Genomic DNA, 26,103 nt, shown 5'->3' with positions numbered 1-26,103 from the left:
AAAGAGAAGCTGTAAATTTGTTTTTAGTTCTACTACGCATACATCCACTTGCATAGGAAACATCCTCATATCTGAGCGGGTAAATGTTGTTCTCCAAAGTTAAGCAAGTGTTAGATGTATAATTAACTACTTGCATTGCAAATGATAGAATGGGAAATTTAACCGGTAAGAATTTCAATTCAAATCTTGTTTCATGAAGGCTGTGACGGTTTGCCATTTACATTTTAATATATTGCATATGAAAATGCAGGCTTAAAAACAGACTTTGCATGAACGATTATTCACACAAACATACACCAAAATAGCCACCCATTCAGTGCGTACTCAAGGTTTACGCAAATTTGTGGTGAAAGGATTACTACCTCTCTCCTGCCTTCAAAAAAAAAAAAGGTTCTTATTCATACAAAAGAATGAATCCATACAAGCAAAGCTCTTGTAATATAACACTGTGTTTACATTATTCCAACCCATTTCTGTCATGGTGGATATGTGAAAGGTAATGTGAAAAGGAAAATAAAGATGAGCAAATAAATCCACTGAAAGACAGAAAAGACTGAATATGTGTAAAAGCCAGTTATTTTCAAGGGGACTATTTAATGCTTTAAAAATCAGGAATGTATCACAATGACTCTGTAAGGGCTATTGCTCTCCTAAACACAACTTTTAGAGGTATATGCCAGATTTAGGATGTCATTCAATGTGCTAATGACATCTCATTTCACATTAATGTAACCCGATCTCCTTTCCAAAGAACAACCTCCCATTGCACACAGGAGAAATCTGGGAGAATCCAAGCCATCTGCAAACTTGCTCTTTTCCACTGAGGCTCCCTGGAACATTCCTCTTCTGGATGAAGGTTCCATGATACCACCAATGGCAGAACCAAAATGTGGTGTATGAGCCGGAGGCTGTACCTACACTACCCCTGTGAGCTTACAAGAACCACTGTTTTAGGGATTTCCTGTTCCTTGGAGTAAATGCTGCCAAACTCCCAAGCTCCCTCAGCAGGGCTTTTGCACTCTGTCTCTGACCATGGTCCTCTGCCAGCACCCACCAAGTAGAATACTCACCAATTTTTTGCAGAAATGGACACAAGAGAAGACATTAAGAGAAAAGTGAGAAGTTTGACACAAAACAGGCAGATACTTAAATATCCATATAAATTCATACAAGGTGGGATTTCTCTGGGCTATCATTCTCTTTAGGTCCTTTAGAGAAAACATTTTTACCCATAAGTAGTGCAACTGTTTCGATACACTCTTAACTGAAGAAAATCCCCCAAAATCCCATTCACTTGTGAAGGCAGGATTTGAGAACAGTTCTCTAGTGAAGACAGACATTAAATTTCTTTACTAGCAGAAAATGCTTTCTTTTCCCTTATTTCTTCTTTCAGAAAGAGAAACTTCTTTTATTTTTCTGCTGGCAAAAAAATACAACTGCTGATTGCCAATATGCTTTGGTGAAATAGTGGTAAAGACCTTTCCACTTGTAATTATTCTTTTAAAAGTATATTCTGGAGGCATTAGTTGTTTGTTCAGTTGAACTCTGATGGCTAATTTTAACTTTCATTTTGATTAAGGCCACCACAAAAGTGGCATTGTGATTTAGAAAATTAATTTCCTGGGCATTTTTGGGGGGGAAATGGAGCCTCTTTCCCGTTCTCTGGAGAACTGTGGCACAAGCTTTTACTAAAATACTACAAAGAAGGAAGTGAATTGAGTATTTGTATCTATCTGCTGCTCTTGCCATATGACTAGTCGTTGATTTTGTCTCATCTTCTCTCTTCTTAAATGCTCACTTTGATCGCTCTTCGTATTACAATTTGTCTACTCCCAATCCAGGACTAACCATTCTGCACACACCCCTTTCTATAAATGACTTGAAGTACATGTGAATACACAGCTGCCTACACACCCTGTACTTATCAGTTGTGAAAATATATATATATATACATGTCATTTTACTTTCAGGAGAACTTCCCAAAACGTATTTAACAAAAATCTGAATACTTACCTCTCCTTACATAGTTTAACTGTACACAGCCAATAGTCGGTGTTCATGGCTGTAAGTAAACCACATTTTTCTTGCAAAATTCCCTTCAGGCTATGCCCGTGAAAACAACTCCCATCTATGTTTTCTTCAGACCAACTTAACTGAAAACTGGAAGGATTTGGCTTTTCAGTAGGTTGCACTGAACCGGACAGCTTGCCAAACTGATTTTGTAAGTTCACAGTCATTTCTGTACAAACAACAACAACAAACAACCCAAACAAGGCAAAAATATTAGAATATTGATGAGAGGAGATTAATACAGGAAGAAAACAGGGTAATAATGTGCCTTTATTTTGCTTTTTTTTCCTTATTTTTTTCTTTAAGCCTCTTAGAAACCTTGAAGGTCTGTATGCTCGCTCCCTCATTCCAGTTAAAATTTAACTCTGTCACATGTTTTTGGGAAGATTTTTAAAGACCATTCAAAACACCATGTGTTTCACACCTGATGATATTAATGATATTAATACTGGGGCACTCCAAAAGTATTCCCCCAAGCAAAACCTGTAAAATCCATCTCATACTGCCGATATTTTATGCTCATAGAAAACACATGCCAGGGTGCCTTTCACTGTATCTCCCTGGTTGTATGCTAGCTCTCAGACTGGATAAGGCTTTTTGACTAGTTTCCCGGTGATCAGAATTAAGGCAGCCTGGCTTCATGCACATGCAGATTTAAAGTTAAGCTTTTTGTAGTGTAAATTTCTATCAGGAGAAAAGACTCACTCACTCAAGAAAAAACTCACTCCACCTTTCCTCACTGCTAGTGGAAGAATTGCAAACTTTCTTAAGTTTCTGAGGCTGAGAAGGGGAAGAAGGTATCGTGATAGATCAGCACACATAATATGACCACCTAAACCTTGTTTCCCTAGGATATAAACCAGTTTAAAAAATACTGTGGTTGGAGCTCTAATTTATTTTTGTGATGTGTTTCTGAATACAGCCATTCACAATCTGAGGAAGAAAAGCAGAAAAGACACCCTAAAGTAATCCAAGGACTGGGAAGCTTATCTTTCAAAAGGACACTAAAATCTACCACCAAAAAACAAAGGCTGAGAAACATTTCTGAAAACCTGTATCTGGTACCTAAGTGTTCCAGAGCCCTCTTTGTCTGCACTGGTTTTTTTTAAATGAAAGTCGCCCAATTACAATGGCATTATGTGATATTCCTGCTTGCCACTGCCACTGGTAAAGCTCCATAATCTAAGTGGTCTGTTCCTAGAATGAAGAGATGGAGAGCCAGAAGAAGCATCTAGAGTGCCTCAGAAATGATGAACAAAGAATACTTATTCACTTTTTCTTATAAATGCAGAAATTAAAGGGCATCTGAGCAAATGATCAGCTTGAAATAAATAAAGCTGACCATGCTTTTCCCCAGAACATGACTTGACTGCAGGATCACCCCTATGGAATTTTGAAGAGTAAGAACATTATAAAAATCCCCAATTGTGTTCTTGAAAGAGAAATCCAACATGAGTTTTTCAAACCCAATAGGATTACACAACTTGTTTAGAAGCCTCTGAACTAGTCAGTCTGAGAAACTGGACGAGTGTATGAACAGAAAAAAAAAATCTCTTGCCATACTTAGCATCTCTCTCTAAATGTCTGTCTCTTAGTAGGTGCTGTTAAATGTAGAATGAAGAACTTCAGCTCTAATTTTGTTCAGTAACATTCTAGTTTTCTGTATTTCCACAGCTAAGTGCAGTTTTTGGTTTTTCCCCTGTTTATGTCAAAGTAAAACCCATTAACTTCTTATAAGTACTTCTAGAGCTACTAAAATAAAGTAGCTGTATCTGCATTCTGACCACGTACAGCCAGCTATTCAAGTAAAGTCACATCCAGACAAGCCTTCCTCACTTTCCATAGGAGACTGCAAGAGGAGTGGGAGAGAAGAAGCATGTGCAAGGTCTACCAAAGGACATACTGGGATATCCACATCAAAGGATATGAGAAAGAAGAGGAGAAAAGGGACAGGAAAACTACTGCTGATCAACAACAGTTCATAAAGATCGCAGTATATAAAGAAAGTGAAGAGGTGGACAGAGTACTCATCCTGAGATGTGGTTCAGTAGGTCATTAAGAAGACTGGCAAAGGCAGTTTCAGTCAAGCATGAGGAAAAAGTCTGTGTGAAAACCTCCAGTCACGAGTTGTGAAAGAGTACTACATTAATTGTACCCAGAGATGAAAGAGAGGAGAAAGATGTAAATTTTATCACAGTAAGGCTGCAAATTTTCTATGATGGGAAAAGTTGGAGCAGATTTCTGTGTTGCTGGAAAGAAGCAATGTTTACTCACGTCTTCTCTTAAGTACTTTAGATTTCTTCTTGGCTGAATAGAACAGTGGCTTTTCACATCTCCACAGATATCTACCAGAAAGAGACATAAGAATCGTTAAAAAAAAGGAAAGCTGAAGCAAACAATAATAGTAATTTCTTACAAATACTACTAGAGCTATTAAAATGAAAATAATCAAATGGTTAGTAGTGTTAAAAGACACTGCCCCCAAGAAAGTCTTTTTTCAGAGTAGGCAAACTGAGGTGTGTAAGCCTAGATTTACTATATTCAGTTAATTGTTCAGCTACTTGTCACAGAAAACAAGCATTTAATTAATATGTTGGATAAACATGAGTGGAAATAGCAAATTAAGATAGGGAGATTTAATTGTTCTATTTGCCCAGGCTTGATGGATGGAAACGTGGAGCAAAATCCTAATCTTTTCAAATTTATGTGGGGTTCAGGATATCACATAAAACTGTCTAATTATAACGGAAAATGTACTTTAAAACATCTTACTTGGCTCTTTTTTCATCCAATTTCCTTTGCTCCACATCCACTGAACATTTTATCACTTTGTACCACTTTCTGAACGCGAAATATGGAGCACCTGAATAAAACATATTCATTTTAGCTTGGGAACAAGTGAAAGACATGTGTAGTACACAGAAAATGATCCCCATGCAGTTAGGCCCTGCATCCCTGGCCTGCGGTCCCCAGGGTTCAGTGTTGGGGCCTGTTTTTTTTAATATCTGTATCAATAATCTGAATGAACGGATCAAGTGCACCCTCAGTACATTTGCAGATGACACCAAGCTGGCCAGGTGTGTAGACCTGCTTGAGGACAGGAAGGCTCTTCAGAGGAACCTGGACAGGCTGGAGCAATGGGCCAAGGCCAATTGTATGAGGTTCAACAAAGCCAAGTGCTGGGTCCTGCACTTGGGCCACAACAGCCCCAAGCAATGACACAGGCTTGGGACAGAGTGGCTGGAAAGCTGACCTGCAGAAAAATACCTGGGGATCCTAATCGACAGCCACCTGAACACGAGACAGCAGTGTGCCCAGGTAGCCAAGAAGGCCAATGGCATCCTGGCTTGTATCAGGAAGGACAAGGAGGCGATTGTCCTCTTGTACTTGTCGCTGGTGAGGTCACACCTTGAATACGGTGTCCAGTTCTGGGCCACTATAAGAAGGACATTGAGGTGCTGGAGTGTGTCCAGAGATGGGCAACGAAACTGGTGAAGTGTCTGGAGCATAAGTCTGATGACGAGCAGCTGAGGGACCTGGGGATGTTTAGCCTAGAGAGGGGAGGCTGAGAGGAGATATGATCAATCTATACAACTACCTGAAGGGTAGCTGTAGTGAGGTGGGGGTTGATCTCCTTTCTACAGTAATGAGTGACTGGACACGAGGAAATGGATCCAAGTTGCACCAGGGAAAGTTTAGATTAGACATCAGAAAGAACTTTTTCACCAAGAGGGTTATTAAGCATGGGAACAGGCTGCCCAGGGAGGTGGTGGGGTCACCATCCCTAGAGATATTCCAAAGATGCATAGATGAGGGATATGGTTTAGTTTAGTGATGGACTTGGCAGTATCAGTTTAACGGTTGGACACAATATTAAGGGTCTTTTCTAACCACAATGATTCTATGATCTTCCATCTGCATATAAACCTATCTTGAATTCTACGTGTTTAAGGGAAACACATTTAATCTAATATTTCTGTAAGAAAGAGAAACGCAGAAATGCGGTGAAAGAACAGAATGTCGTAAGAAGCTCCTTCGTTTAGAACAGATTTCATAGATTTAGCATAATGCAAACCTTTTCCCTCCTTTATGAAAGCCTAGAAATTACCTCCTCTCTACCAAATGAACTAGATCTCCACAGTGTAAAGTGGCCTTGACCTGTTTGAGAGTTGACCTCAAGGGATTAGTGAAAATGTACATCAAGCTTATGTTTAAACAAACAAGCTCAGAGGTAAAATTTCTAACAGTTTCATCAACTCCCCACCCACTCCTATTACCCATCAAAGCTTACAGAGGTGGATATATAAACTAGACAACGGTATTAACTTTGTATTTGCCTCCTATGTTTTCAAGCACAGGAAGTTCACTCATTGATATGAGAGCAAATGTTTACCACCACATGCAAAGCACTAAGTCATATGGCATTCTAGCAGCACATCTATCACTGATGCTCCAAAGAGACATAGGACTGAAGCAGACCAACTGAGTACATTAAGTCTAAGAATTCCAAATAGAACTATGGTGTAGATTTATATATTTAATATATAATCAACGCTTGTTACCCGTGGGTGGATTATCTGCATTGGGAATTAACAAGGCTTTGCATTTCCCCATCACCTCAGCCGCACTGCATGTGACACTTGCATCATGCTTTTCTCTGCCAGTCAGCTGTTTAAACTGTTTTGAAGGTGAATATACTCTTGTTAAAAATCAAGCTTATATAGGTTTTGGTTTTATTATCTTGGTTGCTAGAAGTATAGATGAACTCAAAAAAGCAACAGACAAATGAAGGGACGAGAGACCCCTCAGTAGTTCTTAAAATTCAAAGGTGTGGATATGACTTCTTTTATAAACTTCTCAAACCCAAAGGTTTAGAGAAATACTCATAAGCTGCTGGGAGGGCAGTTGGTGAGAGGGGTGGTGCTGGTAGAAATTTTTATTAAACTTCATATGAATTCCTAAGCATCTGTCACAAGCAAAAGCATTGTCAGAGACATAGTGGTACACTACAATAACTGTTTATCCAGCCAGTACTGCTAATTTGACCTTCATACAGCTGAGGTGACTGGAAAATACACACATACACACACCTCAAACACATGTTCTATTTGAACATGAACCATATTATGTATGTGTGTAGTTCATAGAACATACAAATACAGTAGGCAACGATATCCACTGTACAGCTTCCAGTCTGTCTGGAAAAAACTGTAGGAGCTGAAATACTATTTTTTAAATTAAAAATTAAAAAACTTAATTAAATTAAAAATTAAAAGAAAATTAAAAGGATGGGTAAATTGAGAATGGAGTCAACATAAATTGGAACTTTAAAACTCAGTATTAACCACCATCCCTTCCAACCTCTACCATTCTGTGATTCTTGTGATTATTCATTTCAGCATACTAACTTTGGGAAAATGCCAGAGGCAGTTTTGAGCTGTGGTACTAATCGGTGCTCTAACAGAAACTCTCACATCAGCTCCTCTGTGCAGCTGCTCACCTTCATCCCAACATTTTAAGGACATGGACAACATAAGAGAGCATATGGATCATTTTGCAGAAGCAGATTTTGAAGTAAAAAAAGTGGGCAAACAATGAGCTGTTAGCTCCGAAGAGTAGTGAGACTCGTTAATAAGGGAGAAGCCCCATTAAGACATTAATGGCTTTGAGACTCAGCTTGTAAGTCATTGCACAACTTCTACTCTTGTCACTGTTAAGTACTTCAAGTTTTCAAGGGAAATAAAGAGAAAAAACAATCAAAAATAAGCTGGTGTATCTGCTTGAAAATGAGAATGAGTGATTTTAGCTAGCAGTGATGACTGTGTCCAGATAGAGCAGTAATTGTGCTTAAGCGTGGCTAACACCGATGCTATTATTGACTTAAAATTTCAAAAAGTAACAGAAGGGTCAAAATGGACCCAAAACTGAATGGAAAGCTTATAAAACAAATCACTGTAACACATCTACGATCTTATCTTCAACTGTGATCTGGATCAGGCCATGGAACATCTTCCTGAAGATTTCTAATCTTTGATTTGGTCTTTCTGTCCTCAAAGAACCATGTTCACACCATTATCTTCTGTATCTTAATTGCTGCTAGCTTTTCCACACTCTCTCAGGATTATTTGGACTAAGAAAATAGATTACATCTGAAATATTTTACACACTACGACATTCTATTTAACAAGACTAAACAAGTTTGGATTTTATCATAAATGTGGTTTGATGCCCCTAATAAGTATCTGCTGTTTACGATCAAAGTGCGTTCCCTCTTTACTGCATATCCATTCATCTTCACCTAGCATGCATAAAATTCTAAAACAAGAGGCAAACATGCACAAGGAGAAGCAGAAAGGTACCCAGCAAAATGTGTACCAAATTCCCCTACCCAGTACAATAAGAACTATGCAGGTAAACCCAGATGATTTTACGTGAACAGAATCTTTGCATAAAGATTTGTTCTAAAAAAACAAATGACAAAACCACATCTAAATGGATCAATAAGACAAGACTTTCTATTCCTCATTACAAAGTTATTTCATTTGCAAAGCCATAAAACCGCTTCTACTAGAACATTTATGTACCTTCTTTGCTATTTTTACTCCTTTCTTCAGCAAAGTCTGAAAGTAACCTAAAAAAAACAAACAAAAAACAACCCAGGCTATTTTGCACATCCAAATACTGCACATTCCACAGGAACTTCAAATACAACCGACAAAAATCACATCCTAATTTTATTCCTAGTTTCATATTCAAACTGATGATTTAAAAAAAAAAGCAACATCTAAAATGTCTTCAGATGTATGTTTTATGCTACTGAACTTATCAAATTTCAGATAGTAGAAATTTAATATTGCTAAAGAAAGAATAATCCAAGACAATCATTTGTACTACTGACATTTGGGTTTTGCTACAGATTTGCCTGTACACTTACCATTCATAGTTATCATCTAATAAAAACAATAATTTGAGCACAACTACAATAACTGCTACAGCAAGAACATCGTATTTCACTTTTCTTGTTGACTTATTTCCAGGAACAAGAGTCAGGAAATCTGCTTCTCCAATACAGATCTTTTTCACCACTCGGCAAGTCCAATTATGCAATTCATCTGTTTAATGTAAATAAAAATATAAGATTAATGTGTTGAGATGAGCTAGAAGTACTTTCGCAGTGCTAATATATCGGTCATTTGAGAAAAACAAAACTTAGGTCTTTTAGGCCCACTAGACAGACATTTTTTTCAGGCTGGGGAGTATTTCTGGGTTTGTTAAAAAATGCTAGGCAACCTTGAAGGTGCTTAAACAGAAAGCAGTCACAATTTATTAAACACTCACGAGGGGGGGAAAATATTTTACACAATCACCTTTTTAATAGTGTTTTCATGTTAGTTGAATGATGTTGTTAGATCACGCTCAACATTGTTGTGGGAAAGCCTATCTTAAGCCTATGTATAGTTTCAAAAAACCCCAAAAGCCAAAAACTTGTCACAAACTTTTGTTCTGCGTTGACTAAACACGCACGCAAGGACAGATGCAGTACTGCAAAGAGGAACAGGGGCTAGTTTTAAAGAGGTTAGCTGGGTATGAACAACAGCCTAAACATGACAGAGCAGAACTTGTTGCTATCCTGACAAAACCCAGCTGAGTCCAGCCTGGGTTAAAACTGGCTTTGCACTGTTGAGCCTAATAGCACCTTCTAGGACAGGTTATGTCAAAAAGACACAACTAGAGCTCTAAGAGCAGCAGTATGGTATCTATACAGTGTCTTATTACTCTGTGCTTATTTTTCACAGATACAAGTCCCCCAAATTTCTCACCTTTCCTGTTCAGCAAGAAATACAGGAGTTGATTACATCACCACCAGATTCCACAAAGGTTAAAAATGTATGACTAAGTACAACCTTAATCCAGCTATACTTTATATTCTCTTGGTGATTACAAAGAGTGCAGTACAAACTAATTTTTAATCCTCTTGTACATAACAGTAAAAGTTAAACAAAATCTGGTAAACAAGTTTTCTTACAAATACTGTCAAGTACATTTTCTTTTATTTCACAAATGTAAAATGGCCTTTTTATTTGTATTTAGTGACCTAAGAAACACTGCTAATTCATTGCTTAATTTATTTTTCAGGAGTTGTTAGACAACAACATTAGTCCTATTTTGATTCATAAACAAAAGAAAGAAAGTGCTTCTATATGATAAAATGCTTAGTTGCAAGGAGAACGGAAAGGACACTATATTCTTCTTCTACAATAATTTTCAAAGAGTACGTAGCTTTGTATTTCTCAGTAATAAATCTGAAATTGACATGTTTCTAGCTTTTTCTTTGTTTCAATTGATACTTCAAAATCTGAAAAAGAGTATGATCCTCTATAGGATCACAGAACTGGTGTAAAACATCAGAATTTCCACTCTGGAATTTTAGCCCTAAACCTGTTGGTTACCTTCTCTTCATTCAACTGGGAGTACACAGAAAAGCCAAGTAGCTTTATTCAATGTAAATAAATGCAAAATAAGATAATAAAGCCCCCTAAACTCTTAATTGTTGGAATGCTTTGAGGAAAAACTACATCAATATTAAGTTACAGGATATCTGTCTGTATCACTCATCTCCAGTGACAGTGGTATTTGTTAGAAAGTATAGTAGCCTGGCGGATAGTTCACACACTAAGACTTACTGGTCTTTCTTTGGCAATTCAATATTCAAGACTTAATTTTAGGAGCAATCAAAATATTCTTTATTCATGCAATACACAATTTCAAAACACAATTGTAAATCAAGTGAGATGGCAGCTAATTTGTCACACTGCATTGCTTGTTATTAAAATTAATGATAACATTCAATATTAGATGCAGTCAAAATTATATATGAGAACTCCAATACTGAGCAATCAGGTACCAACTTCATAAATCATTTATCTCAAGTTAATAAATCACGTGAATTCAGCTGGTGCCTCTTAGTTCACATGGATACTGAAAGATTTGAAATGAAGTGTCCACTCCAAAGCCTTAGAGAGTCAGCACCAGAGTGCCCCTGCATATCTAGGCCTATAACACATACTCTAAATGTTTGATGAAGGTGCTTTCTATAGAAATTATCTCTCAGTTCAAGCTTAAATGGATATAAATTAGCCAGAAAAGATTAGGCACTTTTAAAGTAGTAATTCAAGTCTTTTTGCTAGAGTTTAATAAACCAAAGAAAAATTTTATCAGTTCAGGTCTGGGAAAATATTTACCAGGTAAATTAGCTTCCATCAAGTACTTCATGCACAACATGTCTGGATGAAGAAAGCAGCTGTCTGTTATATCCGGAAAACGAGGCAAGTCTAAAAATGCTGCAAGTTCAAGCATTTTGTTGTGTACTTCCTCATATACAGGCCACGACTGAAAGTCAAGATTAGAAGGTATCATACATTTGCTCTATTACCATATTTGTTAATGATTTCAATAAGTTATCAATGGTAAATTCTATATTACTTAATACAGAATTACTTATACAGACTCATATAATACTCTCTATGACTAAACATATAGGCAAGAATGGAGGCAGACTGTAGTATCACAAAAAAAAATGTGCTAGTTTTAAAGCCCATGAAATATTATAAGGAACGACTAAAAAGTTGCTTCAGACCTGAAACCAACCCACTACTTTTTTTTTCTGAAGTAATCAGCATGTCTTCAGATTCTCCACAATCCAAACAGCATTGGAAAAAAAACAAAACAAAACCAACATGTGTAACTGAGGGTGAATTCTCCAAAGAGCTAGAAAGATCACAGAACCACAGAAAGGTAGAGGCTGGCAGAGATTGCTTGAGGTTATCAGGTTGAAGACCCTGCCTGGGTCAGCTAGAGCAGGCTGCCCAGGACCACGTCCAGTCAAATTCTTAATATCTCCATAGATGGCAGCTCCACAAGGTTTGTGGGAAATCTGCTCCAGTGTTTTATCATCTTCACTACAGAAAAGAAAAAAACATTTTGTTTTTCTTCATGCTTAAATGGACTTTCTTGTATTTCAGTTAGTGACTGTTTCTTCTCATCTCATCACTGGATACTACTAAGGAGGATCTGGTTTTCTTCCTTTGCATCCTCCTGCAGATATCATGTCATACCTGCCCTGAGTCTTCTCTATCTCCAGGCTGAACTGTCTTAGCTCTCTCAGCCTCCTCTTGTTGCTTCATTCCTTTCATCAGCTTCATGGCCCTTTACCAGACTCACTCCACTATGTCCATATCTCTTCTGTACTGGGGAGCCCAGGACTGGACCCAGCACTCCAGACGTGTCTTACTAGTGCTAGCAGAGAGGATCATCTCCCTTGATCTGCTCTGCTAATGCAGCTCAGGATGATGTTGGTGGTCTTTATCACAAGGGTTCATTGCTGGGTCACATTCATCTTCACAGCATCTTGTCCACCAGAACTCCCAGGCCCTTCTTTGAAAAGCTGCCTTCCAGCTGGGCAGCCTCCATAGTGTATGTCAGTGTCTGGTTATTCCACAAGGCATGTTTATGTATTTATTTATCATATGTATCAAAAAGAGTGTGAAAAATATAGGCTGTCAGGCCTTTAGTTCCCCAGATGCTCCTTGCAAGCCTTCTTGAAGATAGTGCTGATATTTGGTTTCTTCCAATCTTCAAGAAACTCCCCCAGTCACCATAACTTTCCAAAAATTGCCAGTGGCCCCAGCACTTACGGCAGCATCCCATCGCAGCCGACGGACGCTCATAGGTCCTGTTTGTTTATATATTCCCTAACCTGCTCCTTGCCTACCACATGTAACTCTGCCTTCCTCTAGACTTTCCTACTGGTTTCAAGGATCTGGGATTGCTGAAGACCACTCTTTTCAACAAAGACTGAAGAAAAAAAAAGCATTCGTCACCTTAACTTTCTCCTTGGTCTTTGTGACCACGCTCCAATTTGGCTGCAGGCCCACTTTCACTAGAACCTTTCCACAGAGTCTTTAATAGATATAGCTATATTTAAAATAATTATATATTTGCATGAAATTCATGAAAATAAATCTGCAGTTATCTTCTCAAAACTACTGACTGTGTGAAAAATTTTTTCCTAATTTCTACTGAGGTTTTCTTGCTAGAGGAGAATAGAACTCACAGACAGATTTTGACATGCTTATTCATAATGAACTCAGCAGGACCTGAAATTTGCGTAAGTATGGACTGTAAGATTTCACCTCCATTTCTTAATACCTGAACTGTTTCCTCAAACAGTCTTAGTTTTCTATATTCTAAATGATTACTTGAATTTACCTTTTAAAGTGATAACTTCCATGTGTCCAGGCTGTTTAACCATTTTGAAAGTTTAAAACACAACACTTTTCTGCTTTAGTTGGTGGCTCTAATCCATCAGAGCACTTTATCATGTGGTCATATTTCATCAAGTCAGTTTGTACATAAGGTGCTTTCTTTTTACACAAACTTTGCTGGGTTTTATGCTTTGTGCACAGGTTCACAACTTTCCTGAACAATAGTGAATTCAGGCTTCCATTTTTTTTTCAACAGACTAGGTTAAAAACAGAGTAACTTACAACACTAGTAAGACTAAAAAAAATTTGCTTTTATTCAATCAGTTTGTTTCATCTATTTTAGTATAAGCTATGTAGCCAATGCTCTAATTTTCTTATTTTGAACAATTGCCAGCATTTCCTGTTCTTTTTTTAAATAGTCTCTCCTCAGACTGCAGTTCAGACTTGCTTAACTGTGTGAGCACATGCTTAAGCAAATGAATAATTCTGCTGTCACTTACTGTTACACATACAACTTTTTGTAACAGTTAGGAAGTTGTATCATGTTCATTACATTTTCTAAACAGTGTTATAAATTGGCTTAGACTGCTACAGGACTATCTTGAGGAACAAGAAAAACACGCATTACCAGACTTCTATAGAAGATCAGGCTCAGAGTACTTTCCATTCTTCTCAAAAAGCAGTGCTAAATTGAATACTAAAATAATCTTGGAACAAAACCTAAATCACATGTAACTCCACTTGAGTGCATTCAGAGAAAAATTAAAGTCCCAGATAATTCAAATAGAAGCATTACATAAATATTATTCTTAATTGGATAGACAGGAAATATGTTTTTCCTTTTCATGAAAAGCAGTTGAATTTGTAGGTTCTTAATAATATATCCCAGATGAAAACAAATGAAGACACTGTGAATTCCACCATTTGAAGTATTCCCCTTCTGAAACATTATCACCAGTGAAGTCATCAGAACAGTCTAACACAGAGGTACTTTAAGGAATATGGTTCTTAATTGAAAGACTCAAGGTAGTCACCTATATCATGTTATACCTGAGCTTTTCTCACTGTGTTGGGGTAAGGGGACAGCTTTCCTATCCTAGGTACTAGTGAATCATCCCTTCCCTCCTCATGCTCAACACTGACTTTGGCTTCTAAAGCTTTTGTTTGGAATTTAGAAAAGGAATTCAGTTATTTTTTAAAATGGCTAGAAACACTCTGCTTTGCAATGACAACTGATGCTTTCTTTTCCCCTTGAAGAACAAACACAAGTGGCATAAAAACCACAATAAAAACTAATATCAAGAGCTATCACTTGACTTATTTTAAACAGTGTTAACAGACAAAAACTGTTCTTAGTTGATGTGTCCGTAAAGAAGATGTAAACACGTGCAGATCTAGGAAGGGTAAACTAATCCACCATAAAGATCCACCAAATCAATTGCTACTTTCCAGGGCTTAACTCCCTAAGCTCAAAATACATTCACTGTAGTACTCATGTTCCTGACACACAGCCCTGAGTCATGAAGTTGCAAGCTGAGCTGAACACCATGCTTCCAGGAGTACACAGCCATCTCCTGCACTGTAAACTGCAAGCATAAGCTGGATTCAATACCAGATCACATCTCAGAAGGATACATCATAGCAAAGGGCTGAAGGCTGAGGATTGAGGAGACTGTAGACTTATTTCAGTAACCAAGCACTGATAATTATCACCAGTCACTATATATTCTGTTTACACTGTTGAATTCTGAAAGAGCTGTGAGTTTAGACAGCAAATCTCTTATTCTACAAAGTTTCATTCGTACTCGGAGGGTTAAAACAGGAAGAACACCCAAATTCCATGTGACCAACATAGCAAATGTTAGGACAGCATTATGAAAAAGCAAGATACAGCAAACAAGCAGCCTCAACATTAATAAAAGCACCCTCTACCTAGCTATCTCTCTGCCAGAAGAAAATAACCTGATAAAACAAGTCACACTGAAAGTCAACCAGTAAATCATCTAGGAAAGGAAGATTCAGAGCTGGGGCCTCCGTCCTTCAGGTGAAAAAGCTCTGCCTCCAGCACCTCATGATTAAACCCCAAGGGAGTATTCCTTTGACAAGAGAGGACAGTGTGAGATCATAGGCCACATGCTCTCCAAGTATAACTTTCTCTTATCCAATCACAAATTAAAAAAACTTGCATTACACATTTTCAGGTTGTATTTCTGTGCTAAGTATAAGGACAACTCCCCTGTCCATCAGCACACGGAGTTACTGAGCTCTCACTTTGCTTCAAGAACTTGGGAAACACTCCACATATAAAACTCAGTTACAAACCCTTGAGGGCACTTAATAATTTCAGGAAGACTGACAGAAAAATCCTTTTAAAGTTATGCCACATGCTACCTCTACAGGTGTTACGCAAGCTGGAATTTCTTCAAGACTGATCAACAACGCAGACAGACTCTATAACTTGTCTAGAGTAGGTTACTGAGAACTTCTCTTAACAATTTTGTCTTCAAAATCTTTTAATCTTGTTCCCACATGTGACAAGTAAAGTAGACTCAGGTCTTCTCCAGAAAGCAGTACAGAAGATTCATACTACTTGACAATGCTTTTTACTTTTCTTCCCACCTCATCACTGACTTCAGCTGAACTTAGGAGAACAGAATATACACTGTTGAGTCAGTGAAGAAGTGTCTAGAACAAGATTTTCATGATGATAAATATTCACTAGACTATTTAAATCAGTTGCTTTTATCTTTCAAAGTTACATGGAATTTTTCACCTATATTAGAAAAGAACAAGCTAAGTTTCAGAAGAAGATGAGCCAAGCTATTAGCATGATAATCAGATCACAGTAGCAAGTAATTGTTTTGGGTAAACCATGATTGCAGCCGCTCCTACTTGTTTGGACAATATCAGAATGTTGCTGATCAACAAGCAGAAAACAGAATGCATTGGCTGGGTTTCTAGCTCCATAGCTTCTCATTTTAGTGCTGTCTCTGACTGACTCCCTTCTCAGATGACTGTATAGGTCATTCTCTTCTCCTGTATCAGGACAATAGCCCAGCATTAAACTATACTGTGAATATGTATTTTATTGTGATAATGTTCTACTCTTTCAAAAAATAATTAATCATAGAGTTGTTTTAAATTATCCCTTTTGTATCCCCCTCTCCTCTCCCATTTGGTACTTCCTTCGCAGCAAAGCTGCCTTCCTCATCATCCTTCTACCTGTGAATTTCCATCTTGGGAATCCTTTCTTCCCATGCCTACACATTTTCCAAGGCTCTGATTTCACCTCTGCTGCTCACGTTCAGCAGTGGACATCTTTCCAAAGTGATTCTTTTAATGCCCATTCAATCATGGAATCTAGTAAGGTCCCAACTTCTTAGTCACCATCTATTTGTAGGTCTCTGGGAATCTTTGATATGTAGAGTTCAGATATGTTCACAACTACCTAAAACCAGCAAGGCTTCACCATTTTTAGGATGACAAATTCAACCTAGACCAAGTTTGAAAAAGAGTGTACCAAACTTCTCAGGAAATGGACTATGAAAGCATTTTAACCTGAAGTTTTGAAAAATAGCAAGTTACGAGGGATGAAGAAGGAATTTTTGCAACACAATCCAGATTTTTAGTTCAATCCTTGCATAAAGCAAGACACATCCATAAACTAAAAGATATTTATTGTAAAAGTAATAAACAAAATGGATAGCCTAATGTGTGTAAACCTCTCTAAATGCAGCTTGCATTAAAACACACATTCCCAGGAACTCAAGCTAGCTTTAGGTTTATGTTGGGTAAAATGAGGTACCAACAAGCAGCACAGCAGTTAAGTGCTCTGTGGAGCCTGGTTCACCTTACTTCGCTTCTGCTGCTTAACTGGTTCAGATATATCTGGCTGCCTGCAGTGTAAGCCAGACATGAGACCACAACGCACACAGGTTACAGAAAAGAATTGACAGTGAAGACAAAAACTGTACCAGCTGTGAAATTTATGCACAAATTAGTATTTAAAACTGAATGAAATGACCTTGTGAACCAATTGTTAGGTACTAGATGCCTAATGTGGTCAGCAAGCCTAAACTCCTACATTACTATAGATGGGCTTCTTTTCATGGTTTTGGCATACTTGTACAGTACCACTGATCTGGCTACTTCCCATACAAACACACATCAAAGAATTTTGCTAATGTATGTTTTTGAATTGACCTTTTTTTCCTCTTGACAAAGAGGGAAAGGGACTAAAGTCTCAGGGCTCATCATCATCCCACCTGGATCAGCAGCAAACCACGAAAACAGTATTCATACAGAAATTCAACACACTTTAACACTGTATATTATTGTGTATTATTATGAATACAGACTTTTAAAAATAAGCAACACTCACTAAAACCTTATTTGCCACCTAACCTAGCTGGAAAAAAACCTAATGCAGTCAATTCGAGTGCATAGTTAGAGTCTGTGTAGTCTCCTAATGAGCACCTTCTTTGCCAGAGTACTGGGTACACAGAAATGTTTAAAGGGAGTCTTCAAAGGCCTCTTCCAACCCAAACCATTCTATAGCACTGTAAGCACTGTTAGCACTGCTGTACAAAAATGTCCCAGACTTTCAAATTGCTAGTGAGCATGGAAGTATACTGGGGATAACCATTGCACCCTGCTCCTATATCCTTTCCTGGGTCACCATCAGAAACAGGAGGCCAGGTTCAATGAGCCTCGAGACTGACTTGGTGCAGACATGTTTGTGTGGACTAAATGAGCAGATACATTTCTTCAAATGCTGATATCCATGAATCACATACAGATGCTGATGTAACAGCAAGAGGGTGTGCCTGGAATTACTAAAAGAAAATCAAATGACAAGAAGAACAAAGAGAGGTGAAACTGTTACAACTCCACTTAGATAACTGCTAAGAAACATAGAGATCATGAGTTTTCTTCCACTAGAAAAGACATAAAGAGATCAAGCGCACAATTGAAGATGCTGCTTTACAAGCCTGCCATCAAGCAGAAAGGATAACTGAAAGGTTAAGACAAGAAAACAAAATCAGTTTGTCCACCTTGAAGACACGTAAACAGGTTGCCCAAGTCATCTGCCTGGCAACAAGTGGGCAGAGAGAAAAAAAAAGTCAAGATATTGTCGGAAAACCACAGAAGTGCATTGGCAGCCTCTCTCCTGCTCTCTTCCTTTGATAACTGTTTCAGCTGAAACAGATACTATATTTTAAAATCCAAAATCAATCCTGATCATTATTGCAGAGGAAGTAAGAAGGACCTTTGTATAGAAGATAAGATGACCCAATAAATGATGTTTATGCTTTTTTGAGACAAAAAAGAATCTGTATGTACAACGATATGAGAGTGCATTAAACTGACACAGACAGGTTTTACTGAAGAATTCAGGATGGCATGTGGATGAGCCAGCAATACATATAGAGGAGAAAAAGGTAACTGAGCATCCAGTACAGATGTATGTCTTTACTAGGAAAAAAAAAAAAAAAAAGATATCTTTGTTGGATGCACAGCAGATCTTTTAATAGGCTGCTTTCAGAGGAAGACATCTTTGTCATTACCTGATTCCTGGCTAAAGTGGTTTTTGAATAAATGTGTTTCAATATTATTTAACCAACAGAAACACATGCTTGAGTGTTACCCTGCTCATGCTCACAAGCTAAATCTGACAAACATCACTTTGCTAAAAAATGTAGTTTTTCTACAAATTGAGAGAATAATCCAATAAGAGATGTCATAATACATTGAAACCAAAGAGCTTGGGAACAAATATCATTGAATTTCATAAATATTTTGGTAAGTTTGTTTTCTTTCTTCATTAAGTAATGCTTGAAGACAGGTATGGACAAGCTAGAGTTTCTGTTACACAACAGCAAGCTCCCATGATAAACTTGATTACAATAACCCTTTCAGTAGTGAACTTCCTTCTCAGCTTTTTTTCTTCTTCTTTCAAATAAAAGCCTCACCCTTGCTTCTTTTACTTCTGTACTACTTTCTATCCTGAAAAAGTACTGCATGGACCTGTTAAAATGCACAAAAAAGAGTCAGACAGGAAAAAAAAAATCCACAGATAGAAAGACACCCATCCCCAACAAAACTAAGATTACAAGGTATCTGAAGACACCAGCACACCAAAGCAGGAAGAGCTGCTTGCTTTGAAAAGTAAAAGCAGCATAGATGATCAGCAGAATTTGTATGGCTAGAATTTTATATCTCTTAGAAGATTTTTTTAAAAAGTAAACAAGAATGACTGGCTTCTGTCTTCATTTGAATTCTTTAGTTACCACTAAAAAAAAACTCATGTAGAAATAAAGCTCATTCAAATTTTAGTCAGGAAAAGAGGCTTTTACACATCAAACTTTGAACGCTTTGAGAAAAGAACATCAGCAAAGAGAGGAACATGTCTAAAAGCCAGTCTGGTGATATAGTTTCTGCGGAAGCAGAAAGCCATTGTCACAGAATCACAGATTGGTAGGGGCTGGAAAGGACTTCCAGAGATCATCTAGTCCAAAATTGTCATTCTAGTCCAAATACTGGGAGAAAACAGAGTGAACATTTTGACTTGCATCCATGAGTTTATTAATAGATGTAGTCAGAAACTACTTTGGTTGAATCAGACCCAAACTAAAATACAAATATGCAATCCACCAGAACCTGGAGCATGATACAATTCAAACAGAAGCAGTTTCCTAGGAGCTGTGTGATGACTGAAGACATGGTTGTTGGCCATGAGTGCATTATTAAGTGATACGAAATTCCTTTGAAAAGATTATGGGGAAAAAAAAGGGGGAGGAGACGACCTCATGGGATGTAGGAAATCTTCAGGTTTCTTCATGATTGTGCTACAAACCCACCCCGTTGCCTCAGGCAGGTCTCTTTGTCCCAGTTTTCCACCTTGTGACAGTGCAGCATACCACCCTCCCTGTGACAGCCCAGCCCCTGAAGAGCAGCCACCCAGGAGCTGAAGGCACCATCGCGTGACCAGGAGGAATGACCAGCATCAAAAGAAAAAGCAGCACATATTCTGCAACTGTGCTGGCTTCACATGGTGTGCAGTAATGCAGGCTTAAACTCCCACATTAAATGAAGAAAAATATATATGGAGCAGCTCACTACTTTCCCCATGCTAAACTAAGATGCTATCTTGGTTTAGAAACAATATGAGATTAAATGATTAATGACTACACCCCAGCGCACTTATGCATCAGTCTCGGCTAAAAGCAAATTCACTCTAGTAATTCCTAAATTCCATATGCTTAACCAAAGCCTTAATTGCTGTTCAAAGACATGACAAGAAGACAGTAGCTTAATCTATTCACAGATCCAAGACCTGTGCTTACTTTTAGGGCAAAAAATTGCACAGAACTGAAGGCTGTTTAGAAATATTATGGGCAAAGTGCAGAAAACCTTGAGCTGTCGTCTCTGCCATTCCAGGATGGCTCCCTCATGATCATGATTTAGTTACTCTTACAAGGATTTTCACATTTTTCCTCCTGCCACATTTCCAGGCCAGACTTTCTGTAAGCGTTTTTTCTTCCTCCTGGTGTGGGGATCATCACTACTACTCAAGAGTAAGAAGTTTTACATTATGAGTTACTAAACAAGTGATTCTTTTAGTTTCTCCACCGAAACAAACCAAAGGAACACTAAAAAAATACAAGCATATAAATTATTTTTTTCAAAAAGCAAAGGTTTTGCTTAAGAACACTGTGTAGTTTCATTGCTCAGGAGTCTTTGTCATAGGCTAGAAATACTCCTTTTAGGTAACAATTTTGCATAGTTTTACCATTCAAACAGTCCTCAACATTTTTGAGGTTGAATAAGAAATATCCCCAGATCTCTAACTCTGAAACTTTAAAGGATAGTATTTAGTTCACCTAACTTAAAGGCTTGAACTGTGACTTACAAAAGAGTTCTTGTGAGATAACTAGTTAATGAAAAATGAAGTTTCATAAAAAATGAAGTTTTATGATCTTAAAAGTCTCCCCAGAACACAAAACCCACAAACTGAAACTTGAACAGGAGTGCCAGAAAAACAACATAAAAAGTGGCTGTACCACACTGACCCAAAAAGAGCTACTTAGCCTTTCATCCAGTAGAGAGCAAGAGAGATGCTTAGGGAGGAATTTATGAACTGAGCAAGCCACAATGACATTACCAAACATCTGTTCAACCCCACACCACTTGTGGCTGAGTCAGCAACAAGATGTCTGTGTTTTTTAATTCCAGATCCCTCTTCCTTCATAGCATTTGTCCAGTTATTATATGTCCTTTTTAACACCCAGAACATCCTAATACGTAGGAATTTCACCAGGTACACACAAAATCTATGAAGCCGCATTTCCTGCTGTTTGATTCTGAACCTGCAGACCAATAACCTTCTCTGACACTGTCCAGTCCTTGTTTTAGGTGCACAGTCACCTCCTAAACACGTTCTACAAACTCTTAGTCACCTCTTCTTTAGGTTGAAAGGTAAGTAGATAATATTAAATATCCTTGTGACCCTCTGTACCTCTTAGTTCTTCTGCAACTTGTGGAAGAGGGAAGGTAAGAAATGCAAAAAACCCCAGCCAGAATTCCATGTAGTATTTAAGTCACAGGTGCACGATAGGTTTGTAAGTGAACATAAAAGTTGTTTTGACATCCATTCCTTTGAAATTCGGAGTTATTAGAAAATAATTCCAATGTATCTGGGCTACAACTGCATGTTCAAAACCAGCAAAGGGTTACAGAAACCTGCATAATTAAGATCACAGAGATATTTAAACTAAGGCTGGTACATGACATAACAGCATTGATAACACTCGCTTTCAGAGAATGTTACAAATTGTGTTCTTTAAACAATGAAATCACTTCCTATTTAACAAACAACAATATGGATAAATCCGTTGATTCACATGCACTTTGTGGGTGTGCTTGGACACAAAATAGACATTGGTTGGAAAAAAAAAAGTTCATCTGTGTGTTTTGATAGTAGCTCATGGGTCAATGAATTATAAGGCAAACTATCTCTAAAGGTCCCTGCCAACATGCAATACTTATCTACTGTGATGGTGCCATAGGAAAACCCCACACATTTGCATTTTATCTGTCTTTTAATTTCTTCTCCCCACCCAAACTTTCTTTACTTACTGCTATTTTCTTCAAATAGATCCAAGATGTAATTTTAAGCCAACACTTCGACAGGAAGAAATTTTGAGAAATTTCAAGCTCTATTTACTCCATCTGAATTCTCATAACCGTGAAATCCAGCAATTATATATTTCAGTAGATACAGAATGGGGAAGATTTGCCCTTTTTTTGTTTTGTTTTTTCACCCCTCCAATAATTCTGATTAAGACGGTAGCATTTTTCAAACCATGTTACAAACTGCTCCTAACATAAGAATCTTTTCAAGAAAGAAGAGAACAAAATTGAAAAGTCAACACTGAGTAGAATGAGGAAGACTAACCAGCTTGCAGATATACTTTTGTTTACATTGTATTTTTTTGTTTAAAATTATAATTATTTTTTTAATTACTTCTACAACTGTAGAAAGTCCTTACTTGCATTTTATTTTTTCCTACAAGATTTATTAATAAAAAATAGTCAGCAGATCATTTTCTTTTAAAAACTATCTCCACAGTAGAAAAAGATTTAACATATCAGCATTCAAAAGAGTAATGTAAGTTCAGAGAATGCATTGTTATCACCTACAAAATTAGCACTACCAAAGCAGTCACTAAATGATATAAATAATTTTCATACTAAGGATTTCAGCAGAGTGACCTCATGCAATATCCAGAATACAAAAGTATACAGAAGAATTTCACTCCCTCTTAGGCAGTGGGACACAAAACAAAGCCCTAGAACAGTGATTCACTTCATCTGCCCCTCCTAGAAGAGTACTATAATTAGGAGACTAAATCCACACCCACAACTACAGAAACACTTAACAAATACTGTGAAGTTTATAAACTTCTATTCACATATCCAAACTCTGTGATGAAGGAAATGCTAATCCTTCTGCTTGTAAGTTGATGAAATTACAGAACCATAAATAATATTTTTATATTAAAAAAATTACAAAGAATGAAATATCTTTTGTTGTATGAAAGCACTCAGCCACATTGCATCCAATCTGGGGGTACAAATCAAAGAGTGATACCAGCAAACATGAGGCAGGCACTAGCCTGAAGAGCAGGGCAAATACCTATATTTTTAATGATACTGAAAACGGTCATTGTGAGATTCCTAAGGATCTTCGGTGGTCAATATTACAGCTTCATATAAGCTTATGCCATATAAACTTAAAGAGCTTACACATAATATCTAGCCCCTGGCTCTCTGTTTAAAAAAAGGCAGGTATGAGCAGTGTGCTCTACAGCCATTCCGAAGTAACGCCATCCTTATAGACATTGCCATCCTTATAGACATCGTGTTCTTTCCCAAGTACCTCATGGTTTGAGTACAGACCATTCACTTTTCTGTGCTGCAAAAGAATTTCACAGCTCATCTATTTTACTGTGTGAAAAGATACTCGTTTTTTCTGTATTCAAAGGACTGATGAAAAAGTACTTTGGCATTGCTCTTGGTGGGAAGAATTACCACAAGTGAAAGCAGAATGCAAACTCTACAAGCTAACTCAGCCCTTCAGGAAAAGAGCTGAGCGTTGGCCAGAAGAGAGAAGCATCAGTACTCTAGCAACAGTCCCTCTGATAATCTCCATCTATCCTTCTTCAGTATCTACATTTAGGTTACCTAATGAAAATGCTCTCAATGAGAGGCAGCTACTTTTCTAAGTCTCCCAAGGAAGATCCTATCTGTCCAAGCTTATGCACTTCAAATGCAGTAAAATATTTTATGAATTTCTGATATGGTCTTGACTGCAGGAAACAAAACAAAAGAGATGCAGCTCAAAGTATCTAACAAGAAAATGCAAATAAGTGTTTGCAATGTGAATAAACCCAGCAAGGCACTTAGACACACTATCAACACACAGTTTCCACATGTTATTCAGTACTGTAAATTCAAAGAACAAGTTTCTTGAAAACTTGTAATACTGATTCTACTTCTGGTTAGAACACAGACAAATTATTCAACTAATCCTAACAGCTTAAACTACATGAACCCCCTTACACTTACACAAGTTGGCAGAGACAATTAGAAATGAATGAGGATTGAATGCCAAATCACTTCTAAAATTGAGCCATTAGCCTCAAAAGCCGAAGACTACATCCAAGTCCTAGTTTTGGTTGTATAGAGCAGGTAATCGTCAAATTATTGAGCAATCATCTTCTCTTAATCCATGGGAAACTCTCCAGTTTTATATTTTCCTCCAGGCTACCTGACAGTTCTTCTGCCCCCAACATTCACAGGGAAATCAAAATCAGGAGGTGTCTTGAACTACTTCAACTTGTCAGCTAAATTTACAAAACAAATGGCTTTTACTCTGCTTGAACAATGCTGAATTGATTCAAACACATTCTTGTGGCACATCCCCATTTAATTCAAACCAGTTTTTACTGAGCAACTGAGTTGTTAGATCGTCACAAGGTACAAAAATATTTATACAGTGCTAGTATTAATAACTGTATTCCATTTGTAACATTGCCTGTAACAAAAAGAATCAGAAAGAGGACATAAACATGAGGTTCAATATCTTTAACCTTCTTGCTATAGTAAAATTCAACAACATTTAATCATATTGTAACATAAATGAATAACATTACATTGTCATTTTGAACCTGGAAGTCCTGCACTAGGTAGTACTGCACCAGGATACAAGTATCAAGTTTAAATCTTGTTCTCAAGTAAGATACCAAATTATACAAAAATGGGTAGCTCCTAGATATGAAAGCACATGCTTTAAGCCTCTCCAAATACAGTCCTCATAGGTCACCAAACTCCCAAGATAGGGCTGTCATATCCCTGTTCTTATTGTGGAACAATGACATAAAGGGAAAACCACTAATAAAAGATATCCTTTTTCAAGTAGAAAGGACATTTGGCTGCATAGTAGTCAGGAACAATCTTCTGGATAAAAAAAGGCAAGAAATAGCACTGTAGTTATTCCACAATGAAACAAGAGGTAAAGACAGTAAACCTGTAAGCAGCAGGGAAATTTAATAAAAATGACTCAAATCCTTGAATTTCAGTGCCACAGATAAATGGGTTAAGTCACGAAACAAATATGAAGAAACAGCAAGATTGTTCTGTACCTGGAAAAAATAATACAAATCCATCTCATTAAAATCAAATGTAAGGAAGAGAAAAATTAAGTCTGAAAAAAAGCAAACCCGCATCTGATAAAACTGAGTATTTTACAAAGGAGAGGCTCAGATAATTTACACACAAGAAGCTTCAAGGAAATAACTGAAGAGAGCTCTGAAACACAAATGTTGCTTTTTAATAATCTTCAGAAATTCTAACCATCAAAGGACTCTCCACATTAATATGCAATATTTAAAAAAAATGTAAAAGGAGAGATTCAGGATCTCTGGAGTGATTAGCTTGGCAGAGATCCCAAATAAAATAATACAATGGCAATGGGAAAAATGGAAGCTAAAAATATCCTGTCAGTCAAGCAGCCTTCTTAAGGTCATGAGAGGAGAGAGCTGACTGAACTTCCAGCTCCCGCAAGGAGCTACTCTGAAAAACCTCTTTATGGGATAGCTAAAGGGGACACTGATCAAAACTGTCAGAGAGTCTCACTGCAAGACTGTAACTCGTAATTTTAATTTTACTCAAAACTCAAGAGCTGCTTTGCTGGAAAGCAAGGCAA

At 37.5% G+C, this 26,103-nt stretch overlaps 1 protein-coding gene across 1 annotated transcript in view; it reads right to left on the bottom strand.

The window, feature by feature from the left end:
- The window catches only part of TAF1B (TATA-box binding protein associated factor, RNA polymerase I subunit B), a 48,998-nt gene that overhangs the window by 2,580 nt on the left and 20,315 nt on the right, over nt 1–26,103 (bottom strand). Inside the window, exons 9-14 of the mRNA XM_061989973.1 lie at nt 11,313–11,460; nt 9,005–9,182; nt 8,655–8,701; nt 4,843–4,933; nt 4,345–4,415; nt 2,014–2,239 (exon numbers count right to left, since the gene is read on the bottom strand). Of these exons, the coding sequence (XP_061845957.1) occupies nt 2,014–2,239; nt 4,345–4,415; nt 4,843–4,933; nt 8,655–8,701; nt 9,005–9,182; nt 11,313–11,460 (761 nt within the window). The remainder of the gene's footprint in view (nt 1–2,013; nt 2,240–4,344; nt 4,416–4,842; nt 4,934–8,654; nt 8,702–9,004; nt 9,183–11,312; nt 11,461–26,103) is intronic.

This window comes from Colius striatus, chromosome 2, assembly GCF_028858725.1.
Source record: "Colius striatus isolate bColStr4 chromosome 2, bColStr4.1.hap1, whole genome shotgun sequence".
NCBI lineage: Eukaryota > Metazoa > Chordata > Aves > Coliiformes > Coliidae > Colius > Colius striatus.
Note: the sequence above shows the minus strand (reverse complement) of the source record. Positions and strands in the feature narration are given on the sequence as shown.